The sequence below is a fragment of the Mizuhopecten yessoensis genome, unplaced genomic scaffold, assembly GCF_002113885.1.
Source record: "Mizuhopecten yessoensis strain PY_sf001 unplaced genomic scaffold, ASM211388v2 scaffold11085, whole genome shotgun sequence".
Classification (NCBI taxonomy): domain Eukaryota; kingdom Metazoa; phylum Mollusca; class Bivalvia; order Pectinida; family Pectinidae; genus Mizuhopecten; species Mizuhopecten yessoensis.
Genome location: NW_018408872.1, coordinates 410,307 through 424,304, shown reverse-complemented (window position 1 = coordinate 424,304; position 13,998 = coordinate 410,307). Strand labels below are relative to the sequence as shown.

The 13,998-nt window shown below is 34.1% G+C and overlaps 1 protein-coding gene across 1 annotated transcript; it reads left to right on the top strand.

The window, feature by feature from the left end:
• The first annotated feature begins 5,787 nt into the window (after positions 1-5,787).
• On the top strand, positions 5,788-13,895 carry LOC110465524 (prefoldin subunit 5-like). Its single transcript, XM_021521416.1, has 5 exons — positions 5,788-5,918; positions 7,633-7,767; positions 11,156-11,230; positions 13,178-13,283; positions 13,697-13,895. The coding sequence occupies exons 1-5, from the start codon at positions 5,838-5,840 to the stop codon at positions 13,768-13,770; spliced, it is 471 nt and encodes a 156-aa protein (XP_021377091.1). The 5' UTR covers positions 5,788-5,837; the 3' UTR covers positions 13,771-13,895.
• Positions 13,896-13,998: the final 103 nt, after the last annotated feature.

The window sequence follows — 13,998 nt, the reverse complement described above, 5'->3', positions numbered from 1 at the left end:
AGTCAAGGTAAATGCCAATGTAACAATGTACGGTCAAGGTAAATGTTCAGGTAACGACGTACGGTCAATGTTAATCTCAATGTAACGATGTATGGTCAAGGTAAATATCAATGTTACAATGTATTGTCAAGGTAAATGTCTATTTTACGACGAATTGTCAAGGTTAATGTCAATGACACGACGTATGGTCAAGGTAAATGTTAAGGTTACGACGTACAGTCAAGGTAACTTTTCAGGTAACGACGATCGGTCAATGTAAATCTCAATGTAACTATGTATGGTCAAGGTATATCTCAATGTAGCGATGAATGGTCAAGGTAAATGTCAATGTTACGAAGTACGGTCACGGTAAATGTCAATATAACGATGGACGGTCAAGGTAAATGTCAATGACACGACGTATGTTCAAAGTAAATGGCAATGTTACGATGTATGGTCAAGGTACATGTTAAGGTAACAAAGTATGGTCAAGATAAATGTTAAGGTAACGACGTACAGGTAGATATTAAGATAACAATGCATGATCAAGGTAAATGTCAATGTAACGATGTAAGGTCAAGGTAGAATAGAATAGAATATTTTATTAACCTCGAGTCAACTGACTCATGGGTATAATACATATATTACAAGATAAGTACAACATGTTATGCAATACAATACAGAATAACATATGGACATATGTTAAGAGGAGAGTGACTCTTTACAAACATTTGTTGCCAAATGTAAATATTTTCCAAGATTAAAAAGTTCCTTTACATTATTGGTACTTAATAGTTGAGTTAGCTTAAACACACTCGGACTTTAACGATAATATTTTTTTATGTACTTTAACCTTAGATTTTCATAAAATGGACATTTGAGAATAAAATGAAACTCATCTTCAATGTCGCCTAAATTGCATCTAGTACACAGTCGATTATGACGGATTATATTATTCCGCCTCCCGACCTCAATATTTAAACTGTGAGAGGACAGTCTATAGCGAGTAATTTGACGCTTGAATTTTGATTGGATTGGCTTATACAATTACGCAAATAAAACTGTAAGTCGACATTGTCTATCAGGTGTTGATATAATTACCCCTTTGAAGAATTTGAAATATTTGTTAACATACTTTGTCGTGAAACATCGAGCAATCTTTGTTCTATAATCTTTGCCGCAATATTAATAGGTAAGTTTTCCTCAAAGATATACTCCAAACCCATACTAGCTAATTCTTGCCTAATATTAATTAACCAGTCATCATTACCACTTATACGCTCGTCATAGCAAGCTTTTAATATACAGTTATCGCTACATTTCACTTTTAACCAGTATTTAAAAATCCTCAGTTTCCTTTGGACTATATGGGGGAATCTACCAAGTTCACAATAAACCAGATCATTATTAGTGCATTGTCTGACTCCTAGAATTTTTTTACAAAAATTTAAATGAACTTTATTTACATCAGGTGCTTTGTGAAATCCCCAGATTTCTGAGGCATAGCACAAAATACTGTTTACATAAGAGTCAAAAATAGTACACTGAGTTTCAATATTAAAACAATAATTGCGTAACGAAGATGCTAAGGCGAACAGTGCCTTTCTTCCTTGATCAGCCACATGCTTCTGTGTTTTAAGAAATTTTCCATTATAATGAAAAAGCATACCTAGATATTTGAATTCATCCACGATATCAATGTTTGTATCTTTATAAGACCACGTTTCATTATTTCGTAAGTTACCACCATTTCTAAAAACAACTATTTTGGTTTTAGATATGTTGACTTCCAGATCCCATGTGTTACAATAATCCTGTAGGGAGTCCAGCATAGATTGGAGACCTTCTGGTGTTTCTGATAGCAGCACCATGTCATCTGCATACATTATCAAAAATAGGTTTATAAGTTGCAGTTCTACACTTGGACAATTGTCTTTTATGAAATTGATCTCAAAATCATTAACATATAAGGAAAATAAAACTGGTGACAGTACTTCGCCCTGTAAAAGTCCAATCTTGTTGCAAAAACTATCACTTAGGACTCCATTATACTTTACACATGATTTAACATTATTATATAGGTCAATCAAAATTTGAAGGAATTTACCTCTGATACCACAATTGATCATTTTACACCATAACTTGCTTCTATTAACAAAATCAAAAGCTTTTTTAAAGTCTACAAAACAGCAGTACAAACGCTTTTTCTTTTTTAGGGACTTATTTATAAGGGTTGTTAAAACAAAAATGGCGTCAGTGGTTGACATTCCAGGTCTGAAACCAAACTGTGCGTCAGTTAGAATACCATACTTTTTTTCCCAATTTAATATTCTGGTATTTAAAACGCCCGTAAAAACTTTTCCAAAACAACTAACTAACGAAATGCCACGATAATTATTGGTGTCATTTAAGTTGCCCTTTTTGTGAATTGGAACAATACAAGCTTTGCACCATGCTTCTGGGAAATGCCCAGACTTAAAAATCACATTGAACAATTTTTCCATACAAGGCAACAAAATATCTTTTCCTTTAATAAAAATTTCATTGATTATTAAGTCCTCACTGCAACTTTTGTTGTTTTTTAGATTGTTTATGACTTTTAATATTTCATCTTTATCAATATCTTTGTCTAATTCATCGTAGATGGCCTCGTCGATATTAGGTTCGCTGTCATCTTCATCACTATTATTACTCATTGTTAGATTTTTAAAATAAGTATAAAAATCTTCGTTTGATAAACTTGAATTTGCCCATTGGCTTGATTTGCTTTTAAATAGTTTGTGGAACTTCTTGGGGTTCGATTTTTTTAAAATTTCCAGCATGTCACCTTCGTGTCGTTTGTATTGACGTTTCAGCTTTAACTCCATTTTCTTGTAAGAACGTTTCGAAGTGATCAATATGTGATGGTTATCATCAGATTTACAATGATTAAATTCCGACAATGACCGCTTATATTTATTATACAATGTTTTACAATTTTCTGTAATCCATGGTTTATCGGTTTGGTGATTTACATTTTTACGGCTATTTACATTAATAGATGCGTTTACCCTCACATCACAAAATGGCAAAGAACAATCATTTATAATCTTGCATATATCATTTACACAATTGTTAACATCCTCGTGACTAGCAAAAGTCACGTCTAGTTTATCGTTGATCAGTTCAATATTGTCTTGGAGACTCTCTAAGACCAAAGCAGTATTTGTATTATTCCATTTGACAGTTTTACATGGTGTCTTTTCATTATCAAAATCAAGGGATGTTTTGTTACTCGGATTAATACATTTTAAATGCAAGTGAAAAGAGACCGGGGAATGGTCAGAAAAGTATTGAACTGACCAGAGATAAATTTATGTACGCTAGACATATCATATTTATACACATCAACAAGCAAATAATCAATTAGGCTTCTGCCGTTTGAGTTATAAAATGTGAAACTTCCGTGCTCATCATTAGGGTGGCGTCCATTTAGGATACGAAGACCCGATGATTTGCATAAATCGATAAGGTAAATGTCAATGTTACGACGTATGGTCATGGCAAATGCCGATATAACGATATACGATCAAGGTAAATGCCAAAGAAACGACATATGGTCAGGGTAAATGTCAATGTAACGAGGTATGGTCAGGGTAAATGTTAGGGTAACGACGAAGAGTCAAGGTCAATGTCAATGTAACGTCGTACGGTCAAGGTTAATGTTAAGCTAACGACGTACTATCAAGGTAAATGTAAAGGTAACAAAGTATGGTCAAGGTAAATGTTAGGGTTACGAGGTACGGTCAAGGTTAATGTTAAGGTAACGACGTAAGGTTAATCTTAATGTTAGGTTATAACGATGTATGGTCAAGGTAAAGGTAGGATAACGGCGTACGGTCAAGGTATAAATGTTAAGGTTACGACGTAATTACGGTCAAGGTTAACTCACCGTTGTCGACATCATGTCATTAGTCTACGACTGCTATTGGCGCATCCTTTGATGTTACTGATACACACTAAAAGGTTAATGTTAGGTAACGACTTATGGTCTAGGTTCATTTCAGGTAACGGCGTGCAGTCAAGGTTAATGTTAGGTAACGACGCATGGTCAAGGTAAATTTTAAGGCAACGACGTGTGGTCAGGGTAAATACCAATGACACGACATATGGTCAAGTTAAATATCAATGTTATGGCGTACGGTCAAAGTAAATGTTAAGATAACTACGTCTGGTTAAGGTAAATGTTAATGTAACGACGTCTGGTCAAGGTTAATGTTAGGTAACGACCTACGGTAACACTGTAATTGTCGATGTAACAATGTAACTATTGTGTTAACACGGTCGCTGTCAATGTAACACTGTAATTGTCAATGTAACATGGTAACTGTCAACGGAGCACGGTCGCTGTCAATGTAACACTGTAATTGTCAATGAAACATGGTAAATGTCAACGGAGCACGGTCGCTGTCAATGTAACACTGTAATTGTCAATGCAACATGATAACTGTCAACGGAGCACGGTAGCTGTCAAGGCAACACTGTAATTTTCAATGTTACATGGTAACTGTCAACGGAGCACAGTAGATGTCAAGGTTACACTGTAATTTTCAATGTTACATGGTAACTGTTAACTTATAATTAGCACGGTAACTGTAAACGTAACATTGCCATTCTGTTCTGTTCTGTCGTTGGTAGATTCCTCCGATTGGTTTGCGGAGCACCCAGGGATTACACTAATCACTGGTATAAAAGTTGAAGGCACTTCCGAATCAAAGTCACGTGTTCAATATTACACTCGGTAGTTCTACAATGTCAGGTGACACATAGCTTGTGCTAAAACGTTATACAGAAAGAAAAAAATAGTTTAGAAAAACAGTGTATTCACAGGTTGCTGTTTGCCAACTCTCTACTCCTTGTACAGTGTATCTTCCAGATGAACTGTCTGGATATCAACTCAATCTTCTCTATGTCATCATGAGAAAAATATTGAGTTCCGAACCGGATAGCTGAACAGTCAAGTATAATCTGGGTAAAAGTTCCTTGATCACTTAATAGCTCATCACTGGAGTTGTTAGTATATCTTGCGATAATGTTGCTCAGTTATGACTTATATATGTCTCTCTGAGGTTTTGTATGGATGCAATTAATGATAAAATGTTCCCTGGTCTCTGGTTCTGCCTTACATATTTTACAGGTTGGATCAACAGTGTGTTGGTTGGTAACAGCTCTATCCGACTGCAGCGTGTATATATGTTCCAGTGAGCAATTTAGCTTTTATCTCAGCGTGCTGTACATCAATGTTATTAATACAAAATGCGTTATGTGGTTCTAAGTAGAATTCATTAACACCCTTTTTATGAGTAAAATTGGTCAAGTGTTATTTGCCATTAACATATATGGGACATGACAATCAAAATAAATCGTAATACATTGAGGTGAGTACTAATCACAAGGATTGTAACATTTCTAACTGGTTTGTTATGTCATATTTTAATCAGCAAATCGCGTGTTAGTCCCCTTCCCTCACATCATTTACAAATGTCCATTTGCGACCAATCAAAAAAAAAATGCCGTTTGAGTTTCCCTTCCATTTTGAGTACTAACCAGACATCGCCATCACAACCAGGTTGTCCACAAATGTTGAAATTTTATTAACCAAAAGATAATAAAACCTTATAAAAGTTACCTCGTTTTGAATGTCCAACCTTTAACTGTTAATTAACGTATCGCAAAAATAAATAAATAAAAGATAATCAAACAAATAAACTAACAATAATAGAAATCCGGACAAAACGGTCCCTTTCCGTCATCTGGTGGAATATTACACTCTTCCGGAAGTTATCTCCCTTTTCACAAGTTTCAACCGGACGATAAGCATGGCAGGCAAGCAACAACAAATCGACGTTTCCCAGTTACCAGCGCCTCAGCTGAATCAGTTGACACAACAGTTAGATCAGGTACGAACTATTTCTTATGCTGTCATTCATTTGTCCGTCTAACTTTTGAGCTGAGTGGTATTCGCGATTTAGAACTCGCGACCACAGGTCCGGGGACCCTGTCAACATGAGTCAAGATACTGACAAAATCATACAACTACAAGCAGATAGTTTATCTTAGTTTATCTGTTTATAGTAATAGTTGTACCATGCGTCATATTCCCTTCCTATATACTTATATATCACAAGTTATCAAACACGAGAATGATCTTTTCCCAATAAATGAAGCCCTTGGTTACGACAAGAGTACGAATAATTGGCTATAGAAATATTGAAATGAATGGCTCTTAATATTAACAAGAACCCGCTTCTTTTTATCAAATTACAATCGACACTTATGTAAAGGGTCCTTTGTGGTTGATAATATGACAATGCTGTATATCTTGCTAATTAAAATCAAGGAGTAATTAACTACTGAAATATATCTCCTATCCTCTGTCTCTTCTTCCAATGATCCCTTGATACTGGTCACGTTCCATCTGACTGGAGGACAGCATATATTGCTGCTGTATATAAGAAAGGCCCAAAATTCAATCCAGATAATTACCATCCAATATCCCTTGCAGGTATCTGTTGCAAACTATTAGAGCACATCATTGTCAGTAACATCATGAACCATGCACATGCAAATACACATCAGATCCTATGTTATAGGGGGCGAAGTTAACACCTGGATCATAAGCTTCCTAAGTAACAGGACTCAATCGGTAATTGTTGAAGCGGAAAAATCCAACACTGCCCCAGTAGGATCAGGGGTCCCCCCAATATTAGGTTCAGTCCTGGGGCCGAACCTTTTTCTTTACTGGGGGCATTTCATCGTACATTAGGCTCTCTGCAGATGATACCATTATGTATCTCGCAGTAACATCAGATAGAGATGTACAATCCCTGCAAAGAGACCTTGACAGACTTGGTCATTGGGAGAGGAGTGGAAGATGGCGTTACATCCTGACAAATGTCTGGTCCTTTCTATCTCTAGAAAACGAAACCCCATTGTCCACTCGTATACACTTCATGAACACGAACTCCAACATGTGTCAGAATCCAAATACCTGGGTGTCGCCATCAGATCAGATATGAATTGGGTGTCCCACACCAGTAATATAACTAGAATCTAAAGCCAATAATATATATATACTACCATGATCAAGCTTCCTCAGGCGAAATCTAAAGATATCATCTTCTGACATCAGAGAAAAGGCATATAAATCCTTACATGGCTGATTAGCTATTGGTTGGATTTTTGATTTTCTTAATAAGTTTACATAGATAAGACCAGGACTTAAACAATATACTACATGTGGTAGGTATCCAATTCACAAGTTACCATGATAATTTATATTATGATGTCAAAATGGGACTGATTTTCTTTTACAAATGGGCATACAAATGTCACCACAACTTGGAACAATGCCTTACAGTACAAAGAGACATACCTTGATGATAAGGATTTACTGATCATCCCTTTTAAATACATATAAACATATAATATTAAACTGTTTAAATTTTAATATATTTAATAAATATAATATTTGATAAATGGAATGACAACCTGCAATTTAGCCTGTAATGAAAATGTGACATATCAATTTTTACCCCCTTCTCTTTTGCAGCTTTTTCTATTTAATACTTTAAAGATGATTTGTTACAAATAACTTGTTGATTTTGTTTACAGGAGATAGAGTTCTTTTCAAACTCTATGAATCAGCTGAAATTGGCTCAAGGAAAGTTTGTCGAGTCCCAGGAGTGTTTGAACAAAGTCAGCCCTGACAATCTAAGTAAAGACATCTTAGTGCCTCTCACCAGCTCGGTATCCTTTATTGACTCTCAATTGTTATGCTTTTACACTAGAAAGTAACATGTTGTTAATATTTATTTTCAGTTGAAAAAGTTAATACAATGAAAGTACACCAGGTACTTGAAATTGCATTTGATAACCATTGTCTTGCTGGATATTTTTCTTGTTACATACTGAAAGTAAAGTTCATTCATTAACAAACCAGTGTTAAGCTTGAGTTTAATAGAAACTTTCATGACACTTAAAGTTCAGGACACTATATGTACCGTTTTAGGTTATCTTAATATGACAATTGGATAAACTACTAACAGATTTTTTAGTCAATAAGACATCTGACTCTATCAGTTGGCAAATTACTGGAGACAAGAGCAAGTTTCAGAAGAATCTTCCTATCAGCTAGTGTATACCGGTACATCTTACTCATTTAGGCTAGTGTATACCGGTACATCTTACTCATTTAGATTAAACAAACACTTTCAGATTTCAGCAATATTATGAACATCCTTACCAAGCTCCAATTTTCTATTGGACCAAAAAACATTATGTGTGTTTTAATCATCCTCATGAGCTACCCGAGATTTTCAAGTCAGCCCTAGAACATTTGATCACCTATTTGTATCCAAGATTAATTTGTTACAATTATCCAGGTAAAACCCACAGTCACTGATTTAAGTGAACTTTCTTACTGTTTCATTTTGTGAGCCTGACCCCATTCTCGACAGCTTAATAGCCACCTTCATGTGTAGAAATGCTTTGTAAAATTTGATACAAAGCATAATATTGATCTATGAAAAAGATAAAATAAAGTAATTTGCCTATCAGTTACAACAAACATACATAATTTAGTTTTTCTTAAATTTTCATCAATGTTTTACAAACTTAATGTTTGCACAAGTCCCCTTCCAATGATATGGATTACCTTAAGTCATTATAATCAAATGCCAGCTTGCAATGTTTAGTATCTATTTTCTGCAAATGCTTCTAATAGAAGCTTGTAGACCTAGAGCCTTCTTGATTTTGACAACCATTTTGCACCAATGTGTGCAAATTTCATCTCCTTTTCCAACCTACAATGTGTGTTAGAGTCCACACGTATTTGCTCTAGGCTAAAAGTGCAGTTTCAGATATCTGCTGTAGTGTGGCACATCTAGATTGTATCAAATGAAATCTTGCACTGACCATAGATATTATCAGAAATCAACAAACACAATGTAATTGTATATGGCCTTATATGATCATCATTAAAAGGCAGTAGTAAACTTGACAAAGATTGTTCTAAAGAATGTCTTTTATTACCAGTATGTTAAAAGATAAAAACATACGATTTAAAAAAAGAGAAGGAAAGTTTATTTTTTATTTTTCTTTATACTGACTTTTTGTATTATCGAGATTAAAGATAAATACAGGTGATTAAAAAAAAGGAAAAAATGTCTGTTCTTCATCCTAACTGAACTAAGAATGCAAACAATTAAGTTGATAATATATGGATACTCATTTAGAAATATACCAAATTATTAATTTTCCCTTTCAATATCAAATTGTGTATTTAGTAAGAAAAAATGCATATGTGTACTTTTAAAAACTGACTCATAACATGGTATGAATTGGTTGTGACCTCTGGACCAGTTACTAGTCAATCTTTGACAGATAAAAAAATATAGGGTTGATGATTAGACCCCTTATTTATTTAACATTTAAGGATTAGACTAGATGATTAATTTATTGGTATTTTACTGATGTATAGACTGAAATGGTGAAGTGGTATATGTAAAAATGCACTTTGGTTTTTGGTCTATGCAGCAATAGAACAATTTCTTATCCTGTCCAATCCTCATAGTATAACTCTAAAATCAGAATGCATTTTTTTTGTACAAAATGTATGTCATTTTCATTCATATAATTTGCATGCTATGATGTGCCAATCAAGTGAAGTCAGATCTAGAGCTTTCAACAGGCTTATTTTCATGTCCTGTCTGAAAATAAATATGCTAATAAGGCCATGCATAGATCCATGTCATCTATTCTAACATCTAGTATAATGCTCAAATTTCCAATATCAAAAATATCAAAAGATGTGTTTGCAGAAAATTAGTAAAGTGCAACAAAATAAGAAGCTCTTCGTGTATGATGTCATCAAAATATGTTCTTTTATTTTTCGGCCTATCACTTGATAGACTGTAAACACAATCCAATAAAAGGTGTGTTACAAACCTATTCAGTGATTTTGTGATTGCCAACAATAAAAATATATGATCTGTTACAGAGTTAATCTTCTAGCTAGAACATAATTACCATAACACTTGTATAATTAGAACACTTAATCAGCATCTATGTAAATTATGCAAAACAAGTGTTAGGTTGAAGAAAGTATATTTTGTTAAATTTTGTCATCATTCAAGGGTTTCCAGAGGACCCTGAAAATTTGAAATTATGTTGTAATTGTTTGTAAAAGCAACATTGTATCAGTACAATATACAAAAACCAAAGTCTTTCTGGTTTCTTTATCGCTGATTAAAAAATCTATTATGGTAAAATAGAAAAAAGAAAAAATACAGAACCTCTCAGATTTTGACCATCTTTTTATTGATGGGATTTGATCTCATTTGGAATCTTTGTATAGGTGCAGAAATGTTTGTGTTGGCAACTCTTTTGATGTATCAAAATGTTTCTACATACATACTATTGGACTGATCCATCAGTGTTAAGGTAAAGGTACCAAAATGTTATATTATTACCATTGTTTATACTGTGAAGTTCTTGTTTATGGTTTTCAAAAGAAGTATTTCATGAAAAATCATGTTACGCTGCATTTTATAAAATGAAAGTGGTGATAAAATATGAACTGTTAAACTAAATATTAGTTTTTAAAAAAAAGAATGAAAAACAGCAGAGGTTGAACTCGGGACATTTGCACTGCCAAGTCTAAGTTTACCAATGTTGCTATCGGGGAATTATAAATGCAGTGTCAAAATAAGATTCCAATTTATGGGCTAAAGGCCTGTGGAAAAAAAAGATACCTACCTTGACAGGGGAAGTAACTCTGTAACTCTAAAAAGTTCTTTTGGTTATTTCATCTTATACATGTATACATGTATATAAAAGGGAGAACACTCCAAATAAAAAAATACTCCTGAGTGGAGCTCTTCTTTGTTATGACTGATGCAGTGGTACCCTTTACCTTAATACAAAATAAATCAGATATATAGGATGTATTATCTTGTATATATTGTAACACAAATGAAAACGAAAATAAAAAAAAATGTTTTTATTTTTCATTTGATGTTGGTATTTATTGAATGACAATTTAACCAAATAAGATTTTGACACTAGTCTTATTTCTTCTCTTTTGGAGGATTATATAAGGTTTTGAAAAAAGTTATGTCCTTGACAAAATCAACAGATGTATGTTCCTGGGCAGTTGAGTGATGTTCAAAATGTGTTGGTGGACATTGGAACTGGGTACTATGTAGAAATGGTAAGTAAATTATGCATATTCAATGTATGGATGGTTACATGAGTTGGTGGAACTTTGTGTATGGACAATAATATGATAAGATAGAGTTAAGTACTAGGTAGAGAGTTGATCAACAGCATACATTTGATTTTTGCAATAACATCTTGATTAAAAGTAGATTCATAACCTGAGTTTCAGACTACTCTTTTCATAGAAATAATGAATAAACAGTTAAGTTCTACAAGTAGATCTATATTTCATCATTTCAAACTAAGAATTTTATTAATTCATTAATCAGACACTGATGCTTGGCTTACTTTATTAGCTCTCCTTCCTGAAGGGCAAGTGAGCTTATGCCGTGGCGCAGCGTCCGTTGTTGTCATCCATCGTCAACTTTTTCTTTAAAACCTATCTCCTCCTAAACGCCGAAGAGGATTTCAACCAAATTTAGTCTGAAGCATCACTAGGGGAGGGCAATCATTTCTTAAATAAATGTGGTTGGTTCAACCCTAAGGCCAGGGGGGCGGGGCCCTGAAGGGGAACTTAGCTAAATTTGCTTTAAAACGCATCTCCTCCTAAACTCCAGAGAGGATTTCAACCAAATTTAGTCTGAAGCATCACTAGGGGAGGGCAATCATTTCTTAAATAAATGAGGTTGGTTTGACCTCTGAGGCCGGGGGGGGGGGGGCTGAAGGTGAACTTAGCTATATTTGCTTTAAAAACACATCTCCTCCTGAACGCCAGAGAAGATTTTAACCAAAGTTGCTCTGAAACTTCATTGGGGGAGGGCAATCATTTCCTTAATAAATGAGACGGGTTCGACCCCTGGGGCTAGGAAGACCGGGCCCCAAAGAGGAAAATTATCTAAAATTTTGCCTTAAGACGCTTATATCCCCTAATTGCCTGCAAACATTTCTCAATTGAATGAGGTTGATTTGAACCCTAGGCCTGCGGTCCTAAGAAATGGTACAGCTAGATTATCATATTCTATGGTGTAGTTTTTATAAATTGTTAAAAATTGGTTTCTAGGTTTTTAAAAGCTGATAGTTGAATGAAAATTAAAGTATTGTCTAATTACCCCCTGTAATATGACATATAACTTATTTCAAAATCTGTTAACATGGCAACTCAATGGAGGCCCCTGATTAGTTGAAAGTCAGATATTGTGGTCCCAGTTGGGTTAGAACATGGATCTTGTCTGGATTTGAGAAAATTTCATATAAAGATGTACTAATGCATTCAGTTGTAATGACTTAAATATAAAATCAGGTGAGCGATAAAGGTCCAGTGGACCTCTTGTTATTATATATTCAGTCTTAATTGTGGTCATTAGCTCAGAGTTTACAGAATCAACTGTCTTATTTGAAACTTTTTTAATGGAAAATACATGTTATGATAAGGCATGGTAGCATATCCCTGAATGTGCCTTTTATAGCTTACAAGGTATCAGTGCTGATGTTGACTCAACTATTATGCTGTGATATTACGGGTTTAAATGGTAACATGTGGCAGGGTTAAAATCTTCAGTGTGTATAGTAAGTTTTAATTCTAAGGGTTGTATTATTTTAAGCATCACTTAATATCATCATCATAAGCATCATCATCAGCACATCACCTGCCACAAACATAAAAAGTATGAGATGTTATTAATCATAGAATAATTTATTACAGCTTCCAATACGATGGTCCATCATTTTATATAAAAGTTTCAACATTGAACACAAGCCACTATCCTAGCTTTATGCTCCGTCATGTAAGATAGTTATGTATGAGTCATGGTAAATTGTTTACATATGATAATAACAATATGTGGAATTGACAACTAAGTTTCAAAATATTACAATTAGTAAACAACCTTCGACACCAATCTGTATATTTTGATGAAATGTATGAATGATGTTTTTTCATTACTTATGGCTGAGGTTGTATACAGTTACTGGTGCAGTATAGAACTTGTGTGTATTGTAGGAAGTGAGCAAAGGAAAGCAATACTTTAAAAGAAAAGTAGAGTACATTACAAAACAGATGGAAAAGATCCAGCCTGTTTTACAAGAGAAATACAGGATGAAACAAGGTAGATATTTAATAAATATTTTATCCTTTGAGAATATAATATGTTGCTGTATTAGGCTTAAGGAATTTATTTATCATTTGATTTGGTTTACTTACTAGAATGTATTTGTTTCTCATTGAAAGGGAATGAAGAAATTCCCATTATATTTAGATTTCATGAAACTTGCTTCATAACTTGTTTGAGATCCTTTATATCTTGCTGAGTTACAATGTATTTTTTTTGTCAGATTTTCTTTTAGATTTCTTATAAGGAATAAATGTATATGTACCCGCACATGCTTAAAAGATGAAAAAATAGCTAAAAGCTGCTTAAAAGTATTGTTGAACAGAAAAACAATTGCTGCAGGATTTATCATAAGGATTTTTTTGCTAACAAACACAATATCTGTTTGAACCTGTTTCTCTTTCTTACAGCCACTGTGGAGATTCTTCAGAGCAAAATCCAGGCGATGAGTCTACAACAGCAAGGTGCAGCTGCAAAAGCCTGAGACTAGTGACATCCCATCCTTATGTGTCATTCTGTCTGTTGTCTGTCCTCCCTGTCCATTTGCTTTGTGACTCATTTTGTATATAACGAAACTTTATATAAAATATGCCATGTTGTATGCTCAAATGGAGTTCAAGTTTTCATTCTCATAGGATATTCATTTGCTTGGCTGTCATCTTTACAGTCAGTGATGGTAAGGCATATGGTCGATGAAAACAAATAAAGGGCT

What these genes read in the sequence shown, in the direction of transcription:
- LOC110465524 (XM_021521416.1), top strand. Translation starts at nt 5,838, where the DNA reads ATGGCAGGCAAGCAACAACAAATCGACGTTTCCCAGTTACCAGCGCCT. An exon ending in TGACACAACAGTTAGATCAG is followed by an intron (nt 5,919 to 7,632) that starts GTACGAACTATT and finishes TTTTGTTTACAG; the next exon opens with GAGATAGAGTTCTTTTCAAA. An exon ending in TAGTGCCTCTCACCAGCTCG is followed by an intron (nt 7,768 to 11,155) that starts GTATCCTTTATT and finishes CAAAATCAACAG; the next exon opens with ATGTATGTTCCTGGGCAGTT.